A 25,455-nucleotide genomic window follows, 5' to 3' on the forward strand; every position below is an offset into this window, starting at 1 on the left:
CATTACACAAAACTATACAGCACATCAGGCCACCATATTCTATCACCGTACCAAGTTTGAAGTTGGTCGGTTATTGCGTTTAAGCTGCAGAGTGGATTAATGGTTTTGGACAAAACAAACAACCATTTGGATGCTAACCTAAGCCCCACATATGTGTGGGAGCCAATGAATGCTTGGCTTTCAAAAAAAAAAGTCAAGCCAATTTGTTTTGATGTAAATTAACCATCCAGAAATAGGTTTTTCTTGAAATCTGTTTAACCCCCTGAGCACTACCTACTGATCTAACATTGCCTCTGATTGATCAATTACATTTAATCACCAATCAGAATGGAGCTTTGCAAATAATTCACCTCAAGTTTTTTGCGTGGTGAAATTATTCTAACAATGTTGCTGATTGGGCCAATTGGTAATGAAAACTTCTTTTTGGCCAATCGGCAGGTAGTTCTCATATTTGTCTCAGGTTCTCATGGGGTTAAACTGGGCACTCAATCACTTGACACTATGAGCCTGTATTTCTACTAACAAATAACAAAACATATCATTCAGTACTACTCCAAACTAAATCACATTGCCCAGCATTTTATTTCCCAGTAGAAACACACTGTTACATGACCTTACTTGTCGACCTATGTTTCTGCTAAGCATACCTATGTTTCTGCTAAGCATACCCTATGACCTGGTACTACTCCAAATCAAATCACATTGCCCAGCAAATGATTCCCAGTAGAAACAAACATTACCTTACCAATCAACTTGTGTTTCTACTGAACATAGCCTATTAACCAGTACTATTCCATTTAAAATCCACACTACCCCTGTGGAAGATTTAGCTAAAGTGTTTTACAGAGGGAGTATGAGTTTTGAATAAAATAGTCAATTGGATAACTTCAATTTGAAATACTCACTCCAGTTGTAGAAGATATAGGTAAAGACATAATACAGGGGGTGTATGGGATTCAAAATGATCAACCAAGACCAATTACATTTGAAAAACATACTCCCCCTGTGGAAGATGTTTCCAAAATCTTTCACAGGGGTAGTGTGGATTATAAATGGAATAGCCCAATATGAACTTACATGTATAAACCAAACTCAATCGCCCGGCATTTGTTCCCCAGTAGAAACAAACTTCTACTTGACCTTACCAATCAACCTATGTTTCTACTAAACATAACCCATAACCAGTACTGTTCAAAATCAAAGCAAATGTTCTCCACTAGATACACACTGTTACATGATCTTACATGTAACCCTGTGTTTTACTTAATGCTCTGCGTGCTAGCCATGCGCTTCAACAGAAAAAGTTCAAGTTTTGAAATATTTTCTCAAAATATCAAGAGCTATCTCAAGAAACACTGAACCAATACTAGACTTGTTTGTACTCATTTCAATGCATTTTGCATGCTGATTCCAAATATGGTCATGGCAATTTATTTTTCTGAAATTTTGGAATTTTTAAAAACATTTGAAACATGTCGTCTGCAGTCGACACCCGCGAGAAGAGAGTTAACATAGCCTATGAATCCGTACTACTCCAAACCAAACCAAATCACCCAGCATTTATTCCCCAGTAGAAACACATCAAAACAGTCAAATGAGTTCAATCGATAAGGTGTTCATCTATGGTGCGAGAGGTTGCGGGTTCAAACCCTGGCAGTGGTTAGTATGCTCTCGTGTTAAAATTTGAGTTAACTTGAAATTCCCCTGGACAAGGAACTTATTGCTAATTGTCTTGTTGCAACTCGTACGTAACTCGGGGAGCTGATCCTGGCTGCAATGGCCAATTGTGGAATGTCTAGGGTGTGCGCATCTTAGCTGCAAGTCCCTGTGTTGTTGTATCATATGGAGCCGTAGTGGACAGTAACAACCTGTAAAGTGTGCTGAGGCTTGTGGATCAACGCCTAGGCATTGTGTTTGTGCGATATAAATCACAGCACTTTTCTTTTTCTTTTTTTTACATGACCTTACCTATCAACTTGTTCCTTCATATAGGTGGTGTAGCTACTCCCGTTGTACGACACCAACAAACCGCTGTCTGTCAAACGATGAGTCTCCGCCTCGACGACAGAGTCGTTCATGCTGACAAAGTATGAGGTGGGTCCCTGCCGTGTGACCTGTACCATATACTTGTATCCGTCATTGATGACCTCCACATCACGGGTGTTGCTGAGAGTGCTTGGGAGAAGAACCTGCCCTCTATTGGAATTAAAAATAAATGAATAGTGGATCAATCAAAACAAGCAATTAAAATACACTGGTGCTGTCAATGACATCCATTTCGTATGTCAATGTGTCAAGATGGGTCGGAGAGAAGCATGACCTAGCGGTGTTTGTACCCAAATATTGAGACAAATAAAGCTGACATACAAGAGGAATGGTATGGGTTCTATGGCGCCACAAGCCCTAGCTATGTCACCACTGTTCCCAGACATCAAAGACCTTGAGGGTCAGTCGTAAAAAATAATGGTCAACTTATTATTGTTCCTAGTCAGAGGGATTGGGCAAGGGCTGATTTTAACCATCACACACTATGGACCACAATGGCCTCATCTCAATCACATAGTTCAGTAACCTCAATTAAACACTCATAGTGCAAAATTTTACCTCAAGTTGCAGAGAATGAGTTTTAGTACCCGAACTTTCTAAGGTCATGAATGTACAAATGTTTTGTCTCTAACAACAATTTCTCAACAACAAAAACAAAAACAATTTTTTGTATAATCTTTTTCACTTTCGAAGACGATTAAAATTACCATCACTAATTCAAAGGAATGGAAATCGGCTTTGTTGAGAAATTGTTGTTATACAGAACCTAAGCTTAACAAAGGTATTCAGGTGGGACAATCCACACCTTCTGTATCTTGATTACTTGTGTGAATTATTGAATAAAATGCATCCACTTAAGGGATCTGGAATGAGCGTTTTGAGGGTTTCGACAGTATTTTTAGTGGGACATGAGAGCACATCAGACATATCGAATTGCATTCTGAATATGAAGAATGTCTTTCTGATATCAAATAATTTTTTGAAATTCACAATATAATACAAATTTTATGACAAATTATTAAAATTTGATATTTTTCACATTTTTGATATATAACAGTCCTCGAAGTAAATTTTATAAATCTAATGATATATTGCTCATAGACAGATAATGGGACACAAACAAAAATATTTTTTGAGATAGGCATTTGCCTGCCACACCAGAGTGTTTTATTGCCATTACTGTTCTGTTTCACTTTATAAGTGGGCAAATATATTTTGTAAGAATATGTAATACAAATACACGAATATTTAATAATTATGAACAAGTATCCAGAATTCTTACACAAAAAGATATTATTAAGCATTATACTTGTTATTCCAATTCAATTAAATACAATCAAATTAAGTTTTGGTTAATAATTCAATGAAATGACCGAAAATTTCTCCAAAGAATGAAAAACATCCAACCAATATCCTTAACATTTCTTTTCGTTGCTTTACCAGCTGTGTTTGTTGATATTTTATTTTACAATACAATGTGCCAATCCAGGGCCGTAGCAAGGTTGAAAAATGTGGGGCGGCCATCACAAATGTAGGGCGGCCAAATTACAATTATATGCCAAAATTGAAATAAAGAAAGAAAGAAAAAAATTCATATCTTCAATACGAAAGGTCAAAATTTTCAATTGATTGTCGGCTTTTCATCCCACCTACATACACTAAGTATAAATCATCAGATTTATAAAGTTAAAGTTTACTTGAGTACTGTTAAATATCAAAAATATCAATTTTAATCATTTGCCATAAAATGTGTATTACATTGCAATTTCAAAAAATCAAAATTATTTCAAAAATCAAAATTATTTGATATCATCAGACCATTCTTCGTATTCAGAATGCAATTTGATATGTCTGGTGTGCTCTAATGTCCCACAATAAATACTGTCCAAACGTTCATACCCCAGCCCTTAAAGTCGACTTTATTTTATGTCTATGAATATGAAAACATAGATTAAGATACATTGGTGGATAAGGCTTGTATGGGTAATACTGACATCAGATAAGAAAAGAAAGATCCTTGCTCCTTCCCAAGGATACTTTCGTGCCTTTCAATTTTATGAATTAAGGGCCAAAAACGTGCACACACTAAAAGGAAAACACACCTTTTTAGGGTGTTTTCCACATGCTGTAACAATCAAGTCTATAGACAATTGAAGAGTTTTTGGCGGGATGCTTGGGTAGGATGAGCATCCCGCCAAAAACTGCTTTTGTTGAAAACCCCCTTATATCAGTGATTTTTTTTGATGATTTTTTTATGTGTTCTCAAAATTGCTCAAGTGGATGTAAGGGATTTTGAAACAAAGCTCTTCAATTTTTGAAAAAACTCAATCACTTAAAGTAACACAAAAAAGTGAAAATTATAGCACAATTTAGAGGTCTTTGATTTTTGTGACTAGATTGTCAGAAAACATGCTGATAATGCATGTTTATGTCTCTTTTTTCAAGAAATTAGTAAAATAATGAACTTTTTCTTGTATTTCCAATTAGTACTAAATGAATGATTGGCAGAACTTGATATTATTTTTTTTTGGAATGGGGAGTAGGGGAGTATAATCTTACCTTTTCAAGTTAGCATTGTAATTGGCCAAGCTCTGCTGAATGGACACATCAGTAATGTGTAGAGCGCCGCAGATGACACCTAACAGTGTATCGGGTTTCTGGGCCTGAAAACAATAAGCAAAAAAAAACACAAAAAAACATCACTTTAAATACATCATGATTCAGTTGGTTAATAAACATCTTTGTTCTTCCAGGACAAAATAAAACTCTGACAGCCTGTTGAAAAAGAATCCCTGGCTCCATGATGTTGATAAGCTGTAAACTTGGTTAATTTTTGAGTGTATAATTTTTTCGCTGACTACTATATTTTGTTTCTTTTTAAATTTGTAGTTTCGAGTTTTCTTACATAGGCCTATACATCAAAGAACATAATTTGTATGTTTTTATTTTTACATTTTAGCTGCTGTGAATACAAAAAGGTTGAAAGTTAATGCTCTGCATGCTTGCCATAGGTTTCAATATAAAAAGTCCAAGTTTTGAGATATTTACTCAAAATATCAAGAGTTATCTTAAGAACCACTGAACCAATACTAGGCTTGCTTGTACTCATTTTAATGCATTTTTCATGCTGATTCCAAATATGGTCATGAGCAGTTAACACGGAAAGTTAACACGAAAGTTTTCGAGCAGTTAACACGGAAATAACAATGCACATTGCACAACCACATTCTTTTTAAGAATATGTCAACGTAAGAAAGCTTAGAATCGCAAATTTAAAGAAAGTGAAACTGTTAAAAAATTTGGCAAAACACAAAAATGTCCACTTTTAATGTATAAAACCATGCATACGATCATAATTGGAACACGCCGCAACGCCCCTTAAATAGTGAGCGAAGTGAGATCATAATACAGGTATCAGAGTCCCAGCCCAGAGCCTGTACTTGGTCATAATATTAAATGTTAGTTTTTAAAGTCTAAAACATGGTCAATAATTTTTTTTATTTCTTAAAAAGGCATTTCGTGATCCACAGCCTCATCCCCCCACTTTTCTCAAAAAAGTTTAGATTTTTATATCACTGGAAACCTCTGGCTACATAATGTTTATGTACGAAAAATTTCTTGCAGATTAATTCGTTTAGCAAAGATATCGTGAAATTTGAATTTGGTGCACCAGAGCAAAATTACAACACATTATCTATGGAGCAGTGTAATACACAAAAACATGCATAACTCGCAAACGCAAAATCGGAATCAACTGAAATTTTGGGAATAAGCTTTTTTCGTGGATATCTACTGAAAATGACATAAAAAGAGGATGCTAGGATCACGAAATACTCCTTTAATACATATGCATGTCAATTTATTGGACTAAAGACTGTTGCGCATATAAAATAATAGCAATAAATTATGATTAGCTGCATCAGGTAACTTTTGATATTTCATATCCTTTGAATGATGCATTCACCTACGATTCTGCTGTATGCTCTGTGGACAGGTGCTACGGAAACACTGCATTGACATTTCATGGCCTAATGATAAAACATGAGCAATTACTATACTGTAATATATCTCCCATTCACTAGCTAATGGGCATATTTACACAATTATTGATAAAGTGCTAATACTCTGCAGTTCAAACAATGTCAAAAATGATGTTACAAAACCGTTGTCATGGTTACGTAGCAAAAATAATGACGTTACTTAATGTACTATTATGCATGCAACAATGTGCTCATTGATCATGATGTGCTACTGATGAGAAAGCGACACTTACAACTCAAAGTGTGATGTCACTGCAGTGTCTACATCGCTATGGCAACGCTCGATATGGGCTATTCCTGTTGAAATCCATACACCCCCTATATGGAAGACATGACCTTAATCTTCCACTAGTGCAGATTTCAAATGGAGTTTTCCAATTAAAATAACCCCATTTGAAATTCAGAATACCCATCACGGCTACCCGTATGGTAGATGAAGGTCATGTCTTCCACAGGGGGTGTGTGTATTTCAACAGGAACAGCCCAGTGATTTGTGTATCACAACCGGTGCAATTATATCTAAACCATTATCTCTCTGTGATTGATTTCAATGCTAACAGACTGTGAACTTCAAAACCTAAAAACAACTTAAAACAAGGAATATAAAAGTTGGTACACTTTGACAATACACCGTCGTCGGGTGCATTACATAGTGACGGATCATTTTACGGTAAAATCCATAGTAACGGATGTTAAGTTCTCAAAATAATTGCGTAAGACACAGTGACGGATAACTTTGGCAATCTATTACATAATGTCAGATGTACGATTTTACTACATTATAACGTTTTGAGAATATCTGGGGTTTGCTTTTAATAGACACATGAATTGCTGAACATTAATGGCAAGTTTATAATCTATGCCCAATACTATTTACCTACTCAACGTTTTCCCGATGCCCATTTTTTTGATAAATATGCGATCAACATCCGTCACTAATGTAATACACCCTGGGTTTGACATCATTAACTATGTAATACACCCAACGACATGTATGTTGGAACCCCGGCTTGGAACTCTTCATTGACCTCTCTGCTATGTAGAATTCAATGAGATTTAGTCCAGGGTGAGTAAAAAAAGCTCAATAAGGCAAAAACTCAGTCATATATCAAAATCAAGTAGAATTTTTCAGTTGTTGAAACTTTCTATAAATGCTACACTAAAATAGTCACCTGGTGTGAACAAATGAAGTGAATCAGCTCTACCATTTTATTTTGACTGCGACACCCACTTTCAATTTTTGTCCACAAGGCGCCTTTATTCTGAATGAGAACACACAGTGTGCAATAAAGACTACTGATTCAATTTTGGCTTGTTTTTTATCTTTTTTCGCAACCTTTACCATGTTCAAACAATGTCTCACAACAAAAATCAAACTCTTTAAAGTTTTATTTTAAAAGTTCTCAATATCCAAGCCACACTCGTGTTTGAAGAATTTACACATTTATCAAGTCAGCTTTCAACATGAAAATTCTAGAGTATTTCCTAGGCGGTATTTTCCAACAAATACCAATATTTCCCACCCGGTAAGTTGTGCAACACACACAAAATTGGGTACCCCACAAAATTACTAGCATTCCAAATACTTGTCAATGCAAAATTATGAAACATGATCTTCATCCATGGCATTTGTCTTTTTTAAGGACAGTTCTTGTTAAACCTGATTGGCATTGAAGTATTACTTATTAATGGCTTGAAATAGACATTGGTCAGGCCCGTACGCAGGGGGGGGGGGACCTAGGCGAAATGTCAACCGTGCTAGCATGGTCAACCATGGTCAACCATGGTCAAAACATGGTTGACCATGGTTAACTATGGTCAGCGATGATCAGCCATGGTGGCTTGACCATGGTCAACCATGGTTGCCATGGTCACCATGGTATACCATGGTCGACCATGCTTTAGCATGGCCGAGCATGGTCAGCCATGGTCTTCACCTCACTTGACCATGGTTGACCATTGTCACTTTTAAGTATACCATGGTCAACCATGCTTTATCATGGGTGAGCATGGTCAGCCATGTTCATCACCTCACTTGACCATGGTTGACCATGGTCACTTCAAGTATACCATGGTCAATCATGCTTTAGCATGGGTGAGCATGGTCAGCCATGGTCATCACCTCACCTGACCATGGTCACTTCAAGTATACCATGGTCAACCATGCTTTAGCATGTGTGAGCATGGTCAGCCATGGTCATCACCTCACCTGACCATGGTTGACCATGGCTACTTCAAGTATACCATGGTCAACCATGCTTTAGCATGGCTGAGCATGGTCAGCCATGGTCCTCACCTCACCTGACCATGGTTGACCATGGTCACTTTTAAGTATATACCATGGTCGACCATGCTTTAGCATGGCTGAGCATTGTCAGCCATGGTCATCACCTCACCTGACCATGGTTGACTCTGGGTAGTGAATGAGAAAAAGCGCCCGCTGTTGTTATTAATCGTATTTAATGCATATTTACAACATTGTGAATAAATATTTGACACCATAAAATATAAAAACTAGTAATTTGATAAGTTAAAATAAGATTTTTAACGGAATAAATCTAAATAATATGATTATGCAGTTTATTCCGTTAAATATTTACCCCATAATTTTTGACCATGGTTGACCATGGTCACTTTAGATAGACCATGGTTGACCATGGTCTCTGGCCGTGGTGCAATTTATGGTTGACATGGTCAAAACATGGTTGACCATGGTCAAAAAACATGGTTGACCATGGTCAAAAACATGGTTGACCATGCGGTCAAAAACATGGTTGACCATGGTCAAAAACATGGTTGACCATGGTCAAAACATGGTTGACCATGGTCAAAAACATGGTTGACCATGGTCAAAAACATGGTTGACCATGGTCAAAACCCTGGTTGTTGAACTATGGTTGACAATGGTTCAACCATGGTCAAACATGCTAAGTTTTAACCATGGTTGACCATGGTCACTTTAGATAGACCATGGTCAAAAGGTTAACCATGGTTGACCATGGTCTCTGGCCGTGGTGCCATTTTTCAAAGCATGGTTGACCATGGTTTGACCATGGTCAAAACCCATGGTTGAACCATGGTTGACCATGGTTAACCATAGTTCAACCATGCCTTTTTCGCATAGGGGTGTTGCACCCCCCCCCCCAAATTTTTTGGAAAAGTATACAAAAAGTCCCAAAATGTCAGAATTTGCGAGCGTAACGAGCAAAAAAATCAGGTGTTTTATGCCTTTTTGGACAAAAAAAGTCCACTTTTCATAAAACCCCCCCATTGGAAAAAGGTCCACTTTTTTTCTAAATCAGCACCCCCCCAAATGAAATCCTGCGTACGGGCCTGACATTGGCTAAATGTTTATTTTAATTTTCACACCTTCCTTTGTCCATGGATGGATTTCTCACCCCCCCCCCCCAAATAAATCTGGTAAACTTCTTTTTGACTCAGCCTGTATATAAAAAACACACAGACAGACAGAACACTTACAGGCACTTTCTCAGCAATCAGTTGGTCTAACCACCCTGTGTCAAAATCATTGTTTTGGAAGGCATCCGTCTGCAGCAGCATGACCAGATACTCTATGGTTGTACGGAAATCACCTCGGATGGACAGCTCCTTCAACGCCACAACCATGTTTCTGGGAAAGATAAAATACAGAATTATGATGAATAAATAATTTGATCACTAGAGGATCTACAATGTCACAATCTCTAAGACACAGTTCCTTAAAGCCATGTTATAAGCTGTTGTAACATTTCCATAAAAATAGATTAGTACGAATCCAGATGACCAACAACTACACCAGCAAGGCAAGTTATGGATTATTATATATACCAAAAATATCATAGCTGTGTGCGAGAAAGAGTGAAAAGTAGACTTTACAATGGGGTGCACTATGATCACACCAACAATAAATTTTAACTGGGAAATGCGACGAGTTGCGTTGAGTTGCGGTAAAAAGGAATCGATATATCGGCATCGCAAAGCAACGCATCCCAAATGCGGTGGTAGTATGAACGGATCTTTAGGCTTTCATCACTATAATTAATTATTTGTGATGCTTCTGGCAAGATATCAAAAGACAATTCTCAAAATAAAATGTATAGATATTAATCCGCGATGTTATAAGGTCCGCCGATTACAAGCTGATCAAAGTATAGCGAAATATTGCTTAATAACATTAATCCTAACGCCCGAAGGGGTTTTTGGCCACTGGAAGGGAAAGAAGGGAGAAATAAAAAGAGAAAACAAACAAAGAAGTTGTTTGCTCTGGGTGGGATTCTAACCCGAGACCCCTTACATGCCAAGCACTAGGTTGCAGTCCGATCCTGACTCCACTTCGCAGCGTGAAACGATGCTGTGATGCTTTTCAAACATTGCAGCATCTCGGGGAAATGTACATTTTAATTTCATCGCGCGATGTTTGAAAAGCATGTGGGGTCTGCATCTCCTTTTAAGGTCATTTGATCTACCGACCTTGATTTTCCAGCAGCCAATCACAAGCGTGCATGGCTGCGATATTGCAGTGCGATACAAAATAGTTGAACATTGTCCAACTCCATTGCGGACCGAAATTTCCACCGCGCGATGAGAATTTTCAACGCTGAGCTCGTAAAAACCTTATAACATCGCAGCGCATCATCGCGATGTGGAGTCAGGATCGGGCTTTACACTGGCCGGAACAATAAAAGTGTGCCTATATATCACTTAGGGTGATTGCGTCATCACATCCCTTGGGGCACACGCAGTGAAGTTGTTTGTAGCATGTTGTAGCATACTCATCAGGCCTGTTAGGGTTAATACACTTTTGGAATTATTTGTCAGTTTCATGTTTACATGCTAAACCAATGACAATGTCAAAATTTGGCTGCCACAGCTTATTTTCTCAGAAAATCTTGTTGACAATTTTAGAAATATTACGTTGCAAGCCCGGGGGCTAGTTGACCAAATCAAATACTCGGATTACATACAGTGGTGTAAAATCACTATTGCATGCAGCAGAGGTCTCAAGTTCAATGCAAATAACGTACAGCAATGCGATCGAATCGGATACAACAGCTAATAAAACTTTTATTTTCACAAGTTGGTCATGAATCATCACTACAATAGTAAATTGAGCAAAATCTGTCACTTTATCTACATATCTACAGTACCTGTTGCCACCAGGGAAGCGCCACCCAATGCAACAAAGATAGGTAAACTGTGCATGTAAAGCCTGTGTGTTATTTACTAAAGCACTGAGCAGTCGTCTTAGGGCATAAAAATAAAGGTACTTAATTTAATGCCCACGTGACCAGATGGGCACTGACATTACAGCGTCTAGACAGGATGTCTGGAAAAGTGACCTTTGGCACAGCAGGTGGTCTTCCTGTGTATTTCAATTGGAAACACGGAATGCATGTCCAAATTTTCTAGCAAATTTGTCATTTTTTTGCAACTTTGTAGTATTATTGTAAGAGTTTCCATCGATAACTTTTTTTTTTCCGTCGAGCAAAACTTTTAAAATTTAGTTCTTGAAAACATACTAAAAAAACAGAATCCCCCCATGTATATTATACATTGTATAATTAAGTTGCCTATATGTGACATGATCAAGGGGAATGAGTCAGATGTCGCTAATATTGATTTTGAGATATTAGCAAAGAAAGTGTTCAAATTCTTTTGTTTTATATTGTTTTCAGCGATTGATAAATTAACGTAACTTCGCAAAGAACAGTTGTATCAACATAGGGTTTTCAGTTTCTGAAAGCTCTAAATATCCTTTTTAGAAACATGTGTAAAACTCATTTTTGACCAGGGTCGACATGTGACTCATTCCCCTTGATCATGTCACATATAATTTTCAGCAATTTTGATGATATTTGTCTGAAAAATTCCTATCTCTTAATAGCATTGTAGCACATCTACTGATCACTTGGTGGTCTTGGTATGGCGGCGCCCATGGGTCACATGGGCATTAAATTTAGTGCCTTTTATTTAATACCCTATGGTAACTGCTGAGCAATGGCACATAGCTAGGAAAGAGGGAAGGAAGATAAAATACTGTACCTAAAATGTCATTTCAATAATCCTATAAAAAGTCAGATATCTACTACATAGGGAAATTCACATTTTTTTTACTAATCTTTCTTATTTTTTAATATTCTTTTTTTTTTCAATGATATCCAGAGGGAGATTTCTTATTAATTAATTTAATTACTTTATGATTACGTTAATTATATTTGGATATACTATAAATCTATTCAAATCGACATTGAAGCCAATTTAATCAGATTTGGTTAATTAATGCAACTTATTTCTATTGTCTATTTTGGGTTTACCAAAATGGGTGGCTTCATTTGAAATCTACACCCCTTGTGTGGGAGGTTAAGGACATGTCTTCCATAGGGGGTGCAGGGTTTTTAATTTGAATAGCCCATACCCAGGAGACTTCTTATTAGGCTATGGAGTCACCTATTCCATTTGAAATTCGCACTCCCTGTGTGGAAGATTAAGGCCATGTCTTCCATAGGGGGTGTATGGATTTCAACTGAAATAGCCCATTTTGTAGAAGACGACCCTGAATGAGCTATTCCATTTGAAATTCACACTCCCTGTGTGGAAGATTAAGGTCATGTCTTCCATAGGGGGTATGGATTTCAACTGGAATAACCCTTTTTGTAGCAGACGACCCTGAATGAGCTATTCCATTTGAAATTCACATACCCTGTGTGGAAGATTAAGGTCATGTCTTCCATAGGGTGTATGGATTTCAACTGGAATAACACACTAATCAATCTAATTAAGTTAATTATCTTTCAATCTAACACTAAACTATTCTAATCCAATCTGATACTGATCAAATTAACTTTCTAATTAGAAATTCACAATAGATCAACTAATTATAAAAAAAATATTATTCTAAGCAACATTAAAACTAATTTGATTTTGATTATTCCAGTGTCATTAAACAAAAATGCATTTGATTCAAAAACATCTTGTATTCAAAGATGCGCATTTTAATGATCACATTTTAACTCCCACATGAAAACAATATAACCATATTCATGTGGGGCTTAACGCCGCTGTGCATTCTTGATGCCATTTATTTCTAGGAATTTAGCTTTTTTGATAATTACATTATAAGTATTTTGTAATGCAAAGAAAATCCAGATTTGTAATCCCCAGCTGCATCATTCTGATGGATTTGATTTAAGGGATCTGGAATGAGCGTTTCGACAGTATTTTTTGTGGGACATGAGAGCACATTAGACATATCGAATTGCATTCTGAATACGAAGAATGTCTTTCTGATATCAAATAATTTTCATTTTTAAAATTCGATATAATACAAATTTTATGACAAATTATTAAAATTTGATATTTTTCACATTTTGATATAATATAACAGTCCTCGAAGTAAATTTTATAAATCTAATGATATATTCTTAAAGTGTATGTAGCTGGGAGGAATAGCCGACATCCAATGTCTTTCATATTTTCCCCAAAAGACCTAATTTTTTTTTTGGTGTTTTGGGAAAAAAAATCCATATCTTCAATACGAAAGGTCAAAATTTTCAATTGATCGTCGGCTTTTCATCCCACCTACATACACTTTAAGTATAAATCATCAGATTTATAAAGTTTACTTTGAGTACTATTAAATATCAAATATATCAATTTTAATCATTTGCCATAAAATGTGTATTACATTGCAATTTCAAAAATCAAAATTATTTGATATCAGAAGGACATTCTTCAGTATTCAGAATGCAATTCGATATGTCTGATGTGCTCTAATGTCCCACAATAAATACTGTCCAAACGTTCATACCCCTTCCTTAACTATTTCACTAGTGTTTGCAATTTTAAAGGACAGATTATGTTTCCAATTGTTTGCAGATTGTGGCTTCAACATAAAAAAGACAAAGTTTTGAAATATTTTCTCAAAATATCAAGAGCTATCACAAGAAGCACTGAACCAATACTAGGCTTGTTTGTACTCATTTTAATGCATTTTTTATTCTGATTCCAAATATGGTCATGAATAGTTACAATTCTGAAATTTTTGAATTAAAAAAAAATTGAAACTTGTCGTAGATTGAAATGTTACCTATAAACATATGGAGTCATTTCACACACCACATCCATGCACTGTACAAATATAAGTGAATTTGCCGACCCTCTTTACAAGTTTACTAAGACGTCCTCCTGAGTAGGTGTCAATGAACTAGCGCTATTGTCAAGTGTTAGTCGTTACAGTAAGTGCTAACGGATATTGGATTACATATTGAAGGAGGACGACGTAGTTCACAGCAACAGGTTACAGTTTATCACGGGGCTACAAGGAAGTTATAACATATTGCTCACATATATTTAATGCTTTGCGTGCTACCCATACGCTTCAACATAAAAGACCAATTTTTGGGATATTTTCTCAAAATATCAAGAGCTATCTCAAAAACTACTGAAACAATACTAGGCTTGTTTGTACTCATTTCACTGCATTTTTCATTCTGATTCCAAATATGGTCATGAATAGATACAATTCTGAATTTTATGTAAATTTTTTTTTTTTAAACTTGTCGCGGATTCAAATGTTACCTATAAACATTATGGAGTCACTCCACACATCTCTCAACATATCAAAAGCCATAAGGAAATGAGATTCTAAATAAGTCAAATATGTAAATAATGAAAGCGATACAATATACGTATCTACAAAAGTAATGCAATCGCTGCGAAATGTCACTGGCTATGCTAATTTCCTTCTAAAAATATCAAGTCAAGATCCATGCACTGTACAAATATAAGTGAATTTGCCGACCCTCTTTACAAGTTTACTAAGACGTCCTCCTGAGTAGGTGTCAATGAACTAGCGCTATTGTCAAGTGTTAGTCGTTACAGTAAGTGCTAACGGATATTGGATTACATATTGAAGGAGGACGACGTAGTTCACAGCAACAGGTTACAGTTTATCACGGGGCTACAAGGAAGTTATAACATATTGCTCACATATATTTAAAATAAACCAAAAATGATGCTGTTTTATTTTATATTTTGTTGTCTGTCCCTGAAGAAGAGCAGTGCATATGTTCGTAATGTCGGTTGTTTTTTGTCTGTTTGGTTTGGTTTGTCTCCTTCCAGCATACTTTTGTACTGTTTTCCTGACACTTCTGTGGGTTCTAGAATTAGTCATTTTTGGCCAACAAACATTGCCTGTTTTGTGCCGACATTTGCTCTTTTGTTTATTGTGTCTGCTTATGTGCACATAATTTCCTCACTTGTTCATGTTGTTTTTGAAGGTTTAACACTACTGTGGACCTATGGAATTGGTCATTTTTGGCTATCAAACTTCTGTACCTACATTTGTTTCTTTTTGTCCCCCTCCGCGTCCTGTCTAGTCTGTATTTTACATATTTCCCCACGTAAAATTGGTATACCTTGCTCTTTTTCTTTCCAGTTTTTTGTATATTCGAGGTATCCACTTGTATGATCCTTGATATGTTGTGTCTTCATCTGTTGGATTTCACCGTTACCCACTTTTTTTAGAAAGAAAAAAAGGTTGGTGATTTATAGACCACATGCACCTGCCTGGCTTGTCTTTGCAAACAATTCTGCTTTCCATTTTTATTCAATAAGCTATCCTACCATTTGCGCTACATTTGCCTGCATACTCTCTAAATCCAAAAGAGTGAAAAATTCAATCAAGATTTTGCCGTGATTTCGGCGTCTCAAATCGGATCGAGAGGTGAATCGGTCTTTAAGAGCAACAAAAAAAATTCAAAGGTATATTTTAAAACTGGTCATTAACACTCATTTTTAACCGAATATTTCAGAGAAATCATTCTCCGTCATCAGCGGTGTACTGTTGGTAGACTGATTGATGATTCTCCAGTGTTTCTAGATGTTGTTGACAAAGTCCTTTTTGTCCTTTGTGAAAAAGGACGTCACTGAACTTGATTGTACTCATTGTAATGCATTTTTCATGATGATTCCAAATATGGTCATGAAAAAGTACAATTCTGATTTTTTTAAACTTTTTAAGAAAATTTTAAACTTGTCGTCTGCAGTTAAGACCCACGTGGAGAGGGTTAATCGGGGGATTAATGCCCAATGTCAGAAGTGTAGGCAATTCTGATGCACGCTGAAACACAGGTTATTCTGTTATCTTATTATGTGGTTTAACCGCACTGACTTCAATAAATACATTTTGTTTTTACATCCAATGTCTGAGTGACGCATATTCAACAAACAATTTATCCTGAAGATTGCGATAAGATAGTAGTCATGGTAAAAAATGTTACATCACCGTAAACATCTTCATTATTCTGCAACACACACTAGGATCCACAACATGTTCATCTATCAGGGCACAGTTCTTTAACCCCAATACATTTGTACATGCATTGAATGACCTTTGAATATTTGGGTAAAAAAACTCATACTCTGCAACTTGAGGTCAAATTTTGCACTACCAGTGTTTAATTGAGGTTACTGAACTATGCCATTGGGATGAGGCTATTGTGGCCCATAGTGACAAGAAACTTTTGATCAGTATCTATTTTTTATCTGAAATTCTAAACCATTTTTCATTAAAATTACAATCAGATAGTAGTCCAGGTATTAATGATATATATGAGAGAAAAAAAACACTTTCCTGATTTAAAAACATTGAACTGCGTATCCAAATATAGGTAGATTTAAAGTACCGGAAATTCTAGAACATTTGTAATGTAAATATACAATCTCCAGAGTATGGCAATGGTAAATTGATCTCGGTACATGTTATCATGTTCTCGTGTTCTCTGCATAAAACATTTTTAAAAATCAATGACGTCGTTTATCAGATACTTGGTTGGCCTGCTTGAATGATGGAAAATTAGTTACGGGATATTGATTACCAGTAAAGGCAAAACGGGCTATTCCAGTTGAAATCCATACACCCCCTGTGGAAGACATTACCTTAATCTCCCACACAGGGGGTGTGAATTTTAAATAGAGTCACCCATTCAGTGTCGTCTGCTCCAAAATGGGCTATTCCAGTTGAAATACATACACCCCTCTATAGCAGACATGATCTTAATCTCCTACACAGAGGGTGTAGATTTCTAATGGAGTCGCCCATTCAGGTAAACCCCCATTTGAAATTCACACACCCTGTGTGGAAATTAAGGTCATGTCTTCCATAGGGGGTGTAAGGATTTCAACTGGAATAGACCAAAGTAGAAAAAAAAAATGTGTGAAGCTCTTTGTTTTACAGGAGGTTGAACTTGAAGGACCTTATTTTGGTTGGATAGTTTTTCACTCAATTGTACCGTAAAAGTACACATTTTTGCATGATTAAATTGTGTACACTTTGCCATTTTGTAACTGTTTCAGTCAGGCTTGTAGCCAGGATTTATATGGGAGCGGCAGGAACTAAAAAGTGAACCTTTTCTGATTATTGTTCCTTCAAATAAGGGGCTAATTTCAAATTTCAAAATATTTTTCCAGAATAGACCTTTTCTGATTTTTTTCTTATAAGGGACCGTTCACAAACACTTGTAAGGGGGGGGCCTGATGCAAAAGGGGGGCCCTAAAATTCTTTGACCCTCCTAAGGGGGGGCCCTGAAAAAAAATGACCATATGCTTTTCTATGGGGTTGACCCATAATTTTCATGTCAAAAAGGGGGCCCTGAAATTTTTGAGGTCTGTAAAGGGGGGCCCGAAAAATTTTCATGATGAAATTTTTTTTTTTGCATCAGGCACCCCCCCTTACAAGTGTTTGTGAACAGTCCCTAAGTTCTCTGCAGGGGAAAAGTGTATTGGTATTTCTTTTTTGGGAAGGGGGCATCACCCCATACAATTCTCACAATTCTGACATTTTTAAATTTTGGAAGAAAATTTGGAACTTGTCGTCTGCACTCAACACTCGCGTAGACAGGATTAGTGTTACAAAATAATGTCAGTAGCGTAACTTTGGTTTTGGGTGCCCGCGGGCATTAATAGCTGGGTGCCCCACTGCCCCACTGGAACCAATGGGCACCCAAGCGGAGGGGGCACCCTTCGGGTGCCCCCTCAGCTCGGGTGCCCGCGGGTTTGCACACCCTGAGCCCATAGGAGTTACGCCACTGAATAATATTCAAATCCAGTGTCTCTTTTCAATACTGTGGCTTAATCAGTGGTCAAATGTAACAGAAAATCTTTAGTCTGTGACATTTTATGAACTTATAAATGTCTTACTCAACAGCTTTGGCAATTAGCTATTCTAGTTGAAACCCATACACCCCCCTATGGATGACATGACCTTCATCTCCTACACAGGTGGTGTAGATTTCAAATGGAATCACCCATTCAAATTTGAAATTCACACTCCCTGTGTGGGAGATTACGGTCATGTCTTCCACAGGGGGTGTATGATTTTCAACTGGAATAGTCCAACCTATCCTCATCCTAACATCTCCTATCCTGAATGTTCCCAAGATGACAGCAGTGGTCAGCTGTGATGATACAGAGATGTAATTGGGCCAACCAAAATTAGGACAATGTCTGTATTTTAAGGCACATTCTGCGATTTTCTAGACCAAGCAGACAAGACTATGTTAACGTAATCATGCATCTTCTTAGGCCTGATTTGACCACAATCCATCACAATTATTTGTGTGCATTTTAAAGGTAGTAGTTTCAGCAGCACCACTGAGTAGTGAAGTGATTTTCTGCGTGCGGTGGGCCAAGGGCATGGTTATTAATAATTTCTCAAATTCTTTGATCCAAAACAAAATCCAGTAGAACCAAGGGTGTAGCAAGGGGGGCAGGGTTTGGGTGGTGGGGCTTCCCCCCGCAAAAAAATGCATGAGGCCCAAAGATCCACTTTGTGAGCATTGTGGGTGACAAAACACAGGTTTTTTTTATGCCATTTCGGTCCAAAAAGGTTCAAATGTGCCCATTTATAATAATAATGATAAATGTTTTTTTTTTTTTTTAATATCTTACGAAGAACTCAGAGCGCGCAAAAACGTGAAAAATACAAACGGACAAAAGAGCGATTAATTCTGTGAATCTGGAAAAGCTTGATGAGAGAGATGGGTTTAAGCTGGCATTTAAATTGAGAAAGTGTGGGGTTGTTACGAAGGTTGTTTGGAAGCGACGAAGTATGATCATTGAGCCATAATAGCAATTTGCAGAAACAGAATTATAAATGGAACAAGAGGCCCGGTGGGTTCAGTCTTCACTGACAATGTGTACGCATGATGGTTCCAATTAGGGGTACTTTTCAAGAAATGTCCATGAATTTTGAGGACAAAATTGTTCACGATTGTCCAAATTAGGGGTGTTTTGGAGCAAAATTGTCCTTGAAATGAAAAATAGGGTGTATTTCTAGGAGTTTCAAGTCGCGTTTTACCGCTACAGTTTTCGTTATTGTCCGCATTTCCCGTGAAATAGGGGAAATTTCAAAAGCGTCCTTGAAATGGTAAAAATAGGGTATTTATTTCGAAAAATGTCCTTGATTCCTGGTGATAAGGGGCGAAATGAAAATGCGTCCTCAAAATGATAAAAATAGGGAGGTATTTGGGGCAAATTTTCCTTGATTTCAGCATAAAATAGGGGGTAAAATTGCTGCTAATGTCCTCGATTCCCCGTGAAATAGGGGTCATTTTCAAATCCTGGAACGGTCATACGTCCTACCTTTAAATACAAACTGAACCCACCGGGACAAGAGGTTGATAACATTATAGCCACAGCCATATAGATATCAATCTTTAAAAGACATTCACTTGGGACAGGGATGTGACATCCCTGTTTGGGATAAAGAACATACAACTCACACACAAGTGTGATCACTTGAGCCAGTGAGCCATAATGGCAATTTGCAGTACCAGAATTACAAATGGAACAAGAGGTTGATAACATTCTAGCCACAGCCACATATGTGACTGTACAGCACGAATGAGCCGTAAATTCCCTAAATTGTATTCTGAGTTACAGTGTAAAACGAGTATGAAGGTCGTATTCATCGGTAACTTAAGCTGGCGCGACATTTATCTCATTTTGACAGTCAAACACCAATCAATAATCCTATTGTTGAAGTGGATAATAAGCTTCTACCTTAGATGGCTATAGAATTTTTAATAGCGCTGGTCTTTGTTTGTTTGGCTAAATCTTGTTCAAGTGGTGGGTTACCAGGCAATGTATTTGTATAGATATGAGCTGGTATGTATAACCAACAATTAACAATGAGAGAACTATCTTAAACCTCGTTGACTTGGGGATGACCGCCAATTATGACTGTTTGATATTTATTGCCAGCAATGTGAAAAAAGAGACACATGTAGAAACGAAAGAAGCCACCATTTTGTTGAAGGAGCAGAGTTTAACAAACCATAACCCCGCTTCTGGATATCGTTTGAAGTTAAATGATATACCATTTTAAAGCTTATGATGTATATATTCTAAACATGAAATAAAACAAAATTGACCGCGGGAGGAATTTACGGCTCATTCGCCGTGTCGGGTCACATATATAGATATCAATCTATCAAAGACATTCACTTGGGATAAAGAACATCCCGCTAGCATCACTCAGAATTGCATAACACTGTAGATTACATCAAAAACTACATACATAAAAAGTCATTCCTCTAAACTTTTATCTCAGTCAACAAACTAGTTGTGTTCACATTTTGAGTTTCACTAAACTTACGCTATTTAACAGCTAATCCATGTGTGTAAAAATATTGGACGATGAAATTGGATGCTTTTATGCCCCACAACTGGTACCTTAATTGTTTTGCGGGGGTACTTGTACAAATGACCATACGGGGATGTGCCGCATGGGTAGCATTTTCAGCCTTTTGGTATATCAATGACCCCTTTTTCTAAGCCAATTTTGGTATTTGAATGGGATCTTTTTTCAAATTTTTTTTCAATTTCCTCGTAAAATAGTCAAATTCTCTGGTGCTCCTGACTCCAGCGGAAATTCCATGAGATAGCATGACGTAATTAAGCTGAATATTCATCAGTGCGTGATCAATTCGCTGAGAAAGACGCACGCGTTGGGTTTTTTTCAGTGAACGAAAAACCGAACAAGTTTACCAATTTTTTCGCACTTTTGTGAAAATTAAAGCGGTAAATAGTTAAAACAACGTTGTAGCACTATGAGCGAGAAGGACAAAAGCGAAAAATCGCCCGCTGGGGACGAAAAAGCCGTGAAAACAGGCGACAGGTCGAAGTCGCAGAATTCGGCAGAGAAGCGGAAAGACGTAAAAGAGACCAACGCACACGATACAAGTGCTATGAAATGTAATTCTGGGGCCGTGAGCCACCAGAGCGATGCAAAAATGGACTTAATGATCCAGACGCTAAATAAAATTCACACACAAGTGAATAAGAATCAGAAAGCCATCGAAACCCAACAGGCCACGATGGATGACATGATACTGAACCACCCTGATGGGGATGGTTATTATGATAATCACAATGTCAACGAGTATGATGCAGGGGTTGACTATGACTCTGCATATGACCATGATTACGATTATGAACTCCCAGTAAAGAAAGGGAAAGCTGAGGGGACTGACAATGATAAACCTGAGGAACTCAGGGACAATGATGGAAATGAAGGGGAAAAATCTGCCTTGAACTGGCATTGGCCAAGTACAAGAAAAGCCAAGAGAAAGTGGCTAAGCCAATTAAAGGTGACGTAGCAGACCTGGCAAATGAAAGATTTAAACACGGCGTAGATCGTGAACACTTCAAGGCTCTGGTAGAAGGGGACACAATGCAGAGACCAGAAAATTGCACTTCACTGACTGAAGTCAGGGTCAATGAGTTGATTTGGACACTGCTTTCCACGCCAACCAGAGCTATGGATGATAAGATGCAGGTGATTCAGACTGGCATGGCCAAGGCTGGTGTAGCCATGGTATCTATGCTTGATATGATTGAGTCCCGAGAGATTGTCACTCATTAACAAACTCATTAACACCGGCATAGAAGGACTGACTTGTCTCGGACAAGCATACCATCTGTTGTGTCTGAGAAGACGAGATCTAATGAAACCAGACGTAGACTGGCGGTACACTCACCTATGTTCAAGCAATATTGAACATACGTCCTGGTTATTTGGGGACACTTTACAGGAGGAAGTAAAGAAGATTGGCGACACAAACAAGGTCGCCAATACGGTGAGGGGCCGACAGTACAATACAAGAGGCCGAGCTAGGGGTAGGTCTTTGCCCAGGGGTTCAGGCTATGCAATGTATTCAGGCTATCATGGCTATGGTAACAACAGAGGGACGAGACCACCTAGGCATCAGAACAGGGGATATGGTCGTTTCCCAAAAGGCCGCAGAAGCTTTGCCAAGCACAACAATGCCATAAGCAAGTCTAGCACAAGCCAAGGTGAGGTAAGACTTCCTTGTTCTTCTGATATTTGTGTATCACAGAGGCCAAATGCAAGTCCTGTTATTGAGGCTGGTAAATTAGCCAAACATTTAAATCAATGGAAGAAAATTACATCCGACAAAGAAATACTACAGACAGTGTCCGGCCTCACTGTCGAGTTCGAATCTGGCACATATCCCTGTCAGGATGTACCTGCTAGAGAATTTTATTTCAATCAAAATGAATCTGACATAATAACAAACGAAATCTCAGAACTACAGAAAAAGAAGGTGATAGAAATGGCCCAGCATGAGCCAGGAGAGTTTGTGTCAAACATCTTTTGAGGAAACAGAAAAATGGGAAATACCGGATGATATTAAATCTCAAAGATTTCAATCAGCATGTGGAATATCACCACTTCAAAATGGAAACTTTCAAACAGCTCTGAAATTAATTACAAAAGACTGTTTCATGGCATCACTTGACATTAAAGATGCATATTATTGTGTACCGGTTCATACAGAGTTCAGGAAATACCTACGGTTCAAATGGAAAGGCGCCCTCTGGCAATTTACTTGTCTCCCTAATGGACTTGCATGTGGCCCTCGTAAATACACGAAGATGATGAAACCAGTGTACGCTACACTCAGGGTTGAGGGTCACACAATATCCGGGTATATTGATGACACTTTGTTAATATCGGATACGCATGCAGAAATGCAAGCCTCAATCCAGCGACAACACAGCTGTTGACAAAATTGGGTTTTACACTCAATTATGAGAAATCTGTAACAGAACCCTCAAAGGTCATCACATATCTGGGTTTTTGTATTGATTCCACCCTCATGCGTGTCACACTGAATAGTGATAAAATACACACAATTAGTACAGAATGTGAAAGTTTATTAGGGAAGGATAATGAGACAATACGTAATATAAGCAGGGTGATTGGCTTGATTGTTGCTACCTTCCCAGCAGTAGAGTTTGGCCCTCTCCATTATCGTGCAATGGAAAGGCAAAAAACAGCAGCACTCCGTGAAAATTACGGAAATTTTGACTCCCTTATGCCAATTACAGTCAACATGAAACGGGAGTTACAATGGTGGGTTGATAACCTGCCAACTCAGAGTAGACAGATTGTACTGGGAAATCCAGAGTTGACTATGACAACTGATGCCTCCAATGAAGGCTGGGGGGCAACATTAGGAGTGGAAAGAATAGGTGGAAGATGGGATTCAATAGAGAAGCAACATCATATCAACTTTCTAGAACTATTAGCTGTTGATCTTGCACTAAAGTCATTTGAAGATCAAATTCAGAGGAAACATGTACAATTGTTAATTGACAACACCACAGCTGTCGCCTATGTTAATAACATGGGTGGAAAGCATGATGACCTCAACCAGTTGGCCAATTCTATGTGGATCTGGGCCATTGAACGCACGTTCGGTTGTCAGCGTCATATATACCAGGTGTTGACAATGTGCAAGCAGATTTTGCCAGCAGAAATTTTAATGACAGAACTGAGTGGTCCCTGAATCCCCAGATCTTCACAGAATTGGAGAACATGTTTGGTATCATGCAAATTGACTTGTTTGCATCTAGGCTGAATGCAAAATGCACAAGATATGTTTCATGGCAGCGAGATCCCTCTGCCGAATATGTTGATGCATTTTCTAGATCATGGTATGGTAATTTTTGTTATTTGTTTCCACCTTTCATCCTCGTGGGGCGTCGCCTTCAGAAAGTCCGCCAAGACCAAGCCACAGCTGTAGTCATCTTTCCCCTTTGGCCAACTCAGAGCTGGTTCAGCAAACTTCTCGGATTGCTAACAGAAGACCCAGTAATTCTGCCAAGAATAGACACTATGTTAACTCTTCCCGGAAGCCAAAGACTCCATCCACTACGCAAAAAACTAAAGTTGATTGCCGCAAAAATCTCAGGACTGTCCTCAGAAAACAGTCAATATAATCTAAACAGGCTGTCAACATCATGTTGTCATCCTGGAAGTATGGAACACACAAGCAGTACAGTACCTATTATGCAAGGTGGTACAAGTTTTGTGTGCAAAGGGAGGTTGATCGTGTGCACCCAAATGTCTCTGAAGTATTAGATTTCCTGACAGAATTATATGAGGCAGGGCTTGGCTATAGTGCTATAAACACAGCACGTTGTGCTCTGTCTCAAATAACTGTGTACAAGAAAGGATTCAATTCACAACCATTGGGGCCCATCCATGGGTCATCAGATTCCTGAAAGGTGTGTACAACCTGAGACCACCAATGCCACGTTATGTGGATACTTGGGATGTCGGAAAGTTATTGTGCACACTGCAAACTTTCCCCAGTTTCTACGTTGAGTTTGAAGCACTTAACACTGAAAACAGTAACGCTGGTAGCAATTTTACTGGCAGCAAGAACGCAGACATTGGTTGCACTTGATCTCGAGAATATGACTGTGAAAACAAGCAAATATTGTTTCACAGTGGGGAAGGCTACACTAAAACAAAGTAGACCAAGTTACACACCACCTGTTTTGGAACTAGGTGCATATCCTGTGGACAGGAGACTATGTGTCTACACAGTTCTTAGAGAATATATCAAGAGCACACAGGCTTTAAGGGAGAGCAATCACAACTCTTCATTAGTTACACCAAACCACATGCTAAGGTTACAGCAGCCACAATTAGCAGATGGATCAAACTCACAATGAGAATGGCTGGGATAGATGTTTCCATATACAAGTCCCATAGTGTGAGAGCTGCTTCCACCTCAAAAGCATGTGACCAGGGTGTACCTATTGAAGAGATATTATGCACAGCTGGCTGGTCATCAGCGGCAACTTTTGCCACCTACTACAAGAAGAAAGTACCAAAGGACAAAACTTATGCAAAGAAGGTTCTTGCTACAAAGTAAAGATATGTAGCTGCTTTATTTACGTTACAGTGTACATGTTGGTTATCTGGAGTCACAAATTAGTTGTAAACCTGGGTCAAGAAACCCATAGTTGTACTGTTATAGAGATCTTTAGA

General features: G+C 37.9%; 1 protein-coding gene and 1 pseudogene across 1 annotated transcript in view; one reads left to right on the plus strand and one right to left on the minus strand.

The window, feature by feature from the left end:
• LOC140139178 (acetyl-CoA carboxylase-like) overlaps nt 1–25,455 on the minus strand; it is a 196,268-nt gene that overhangs the window by 90,453 nt on the left and 80,360 nt on the right. Inside the window, 3 exon segments of the mRNA XM_072160958.1 lie at nt 1,969–2,196; nt 4,606–4,709; nt 9,567–9,717. Coding sequence (XP_072017059.1) covers nt 1,969–2,196; nt 4,606–4,709; nt 9,567–9,717 — 483 coding nt within the window.
• LOC140139612 (uncharacterized) lies at nt 23,270–25,225 on the plus strand (annotated as a pseudogene).

This window comes from Amphiura filiformis, chromosome 18 (assembly GCF_039555335.1).
Source record: "Amphiura filiformis chromosome 18, Afil_fr2py, whole genome shotgun sequence".
Lineage (NCBI taxonomy): Eukaryota > Metazoa > Echinodermata > Ophiuroidea > Amphilepidida > Amphiuridae > Amphiura > Amphiura filiformis.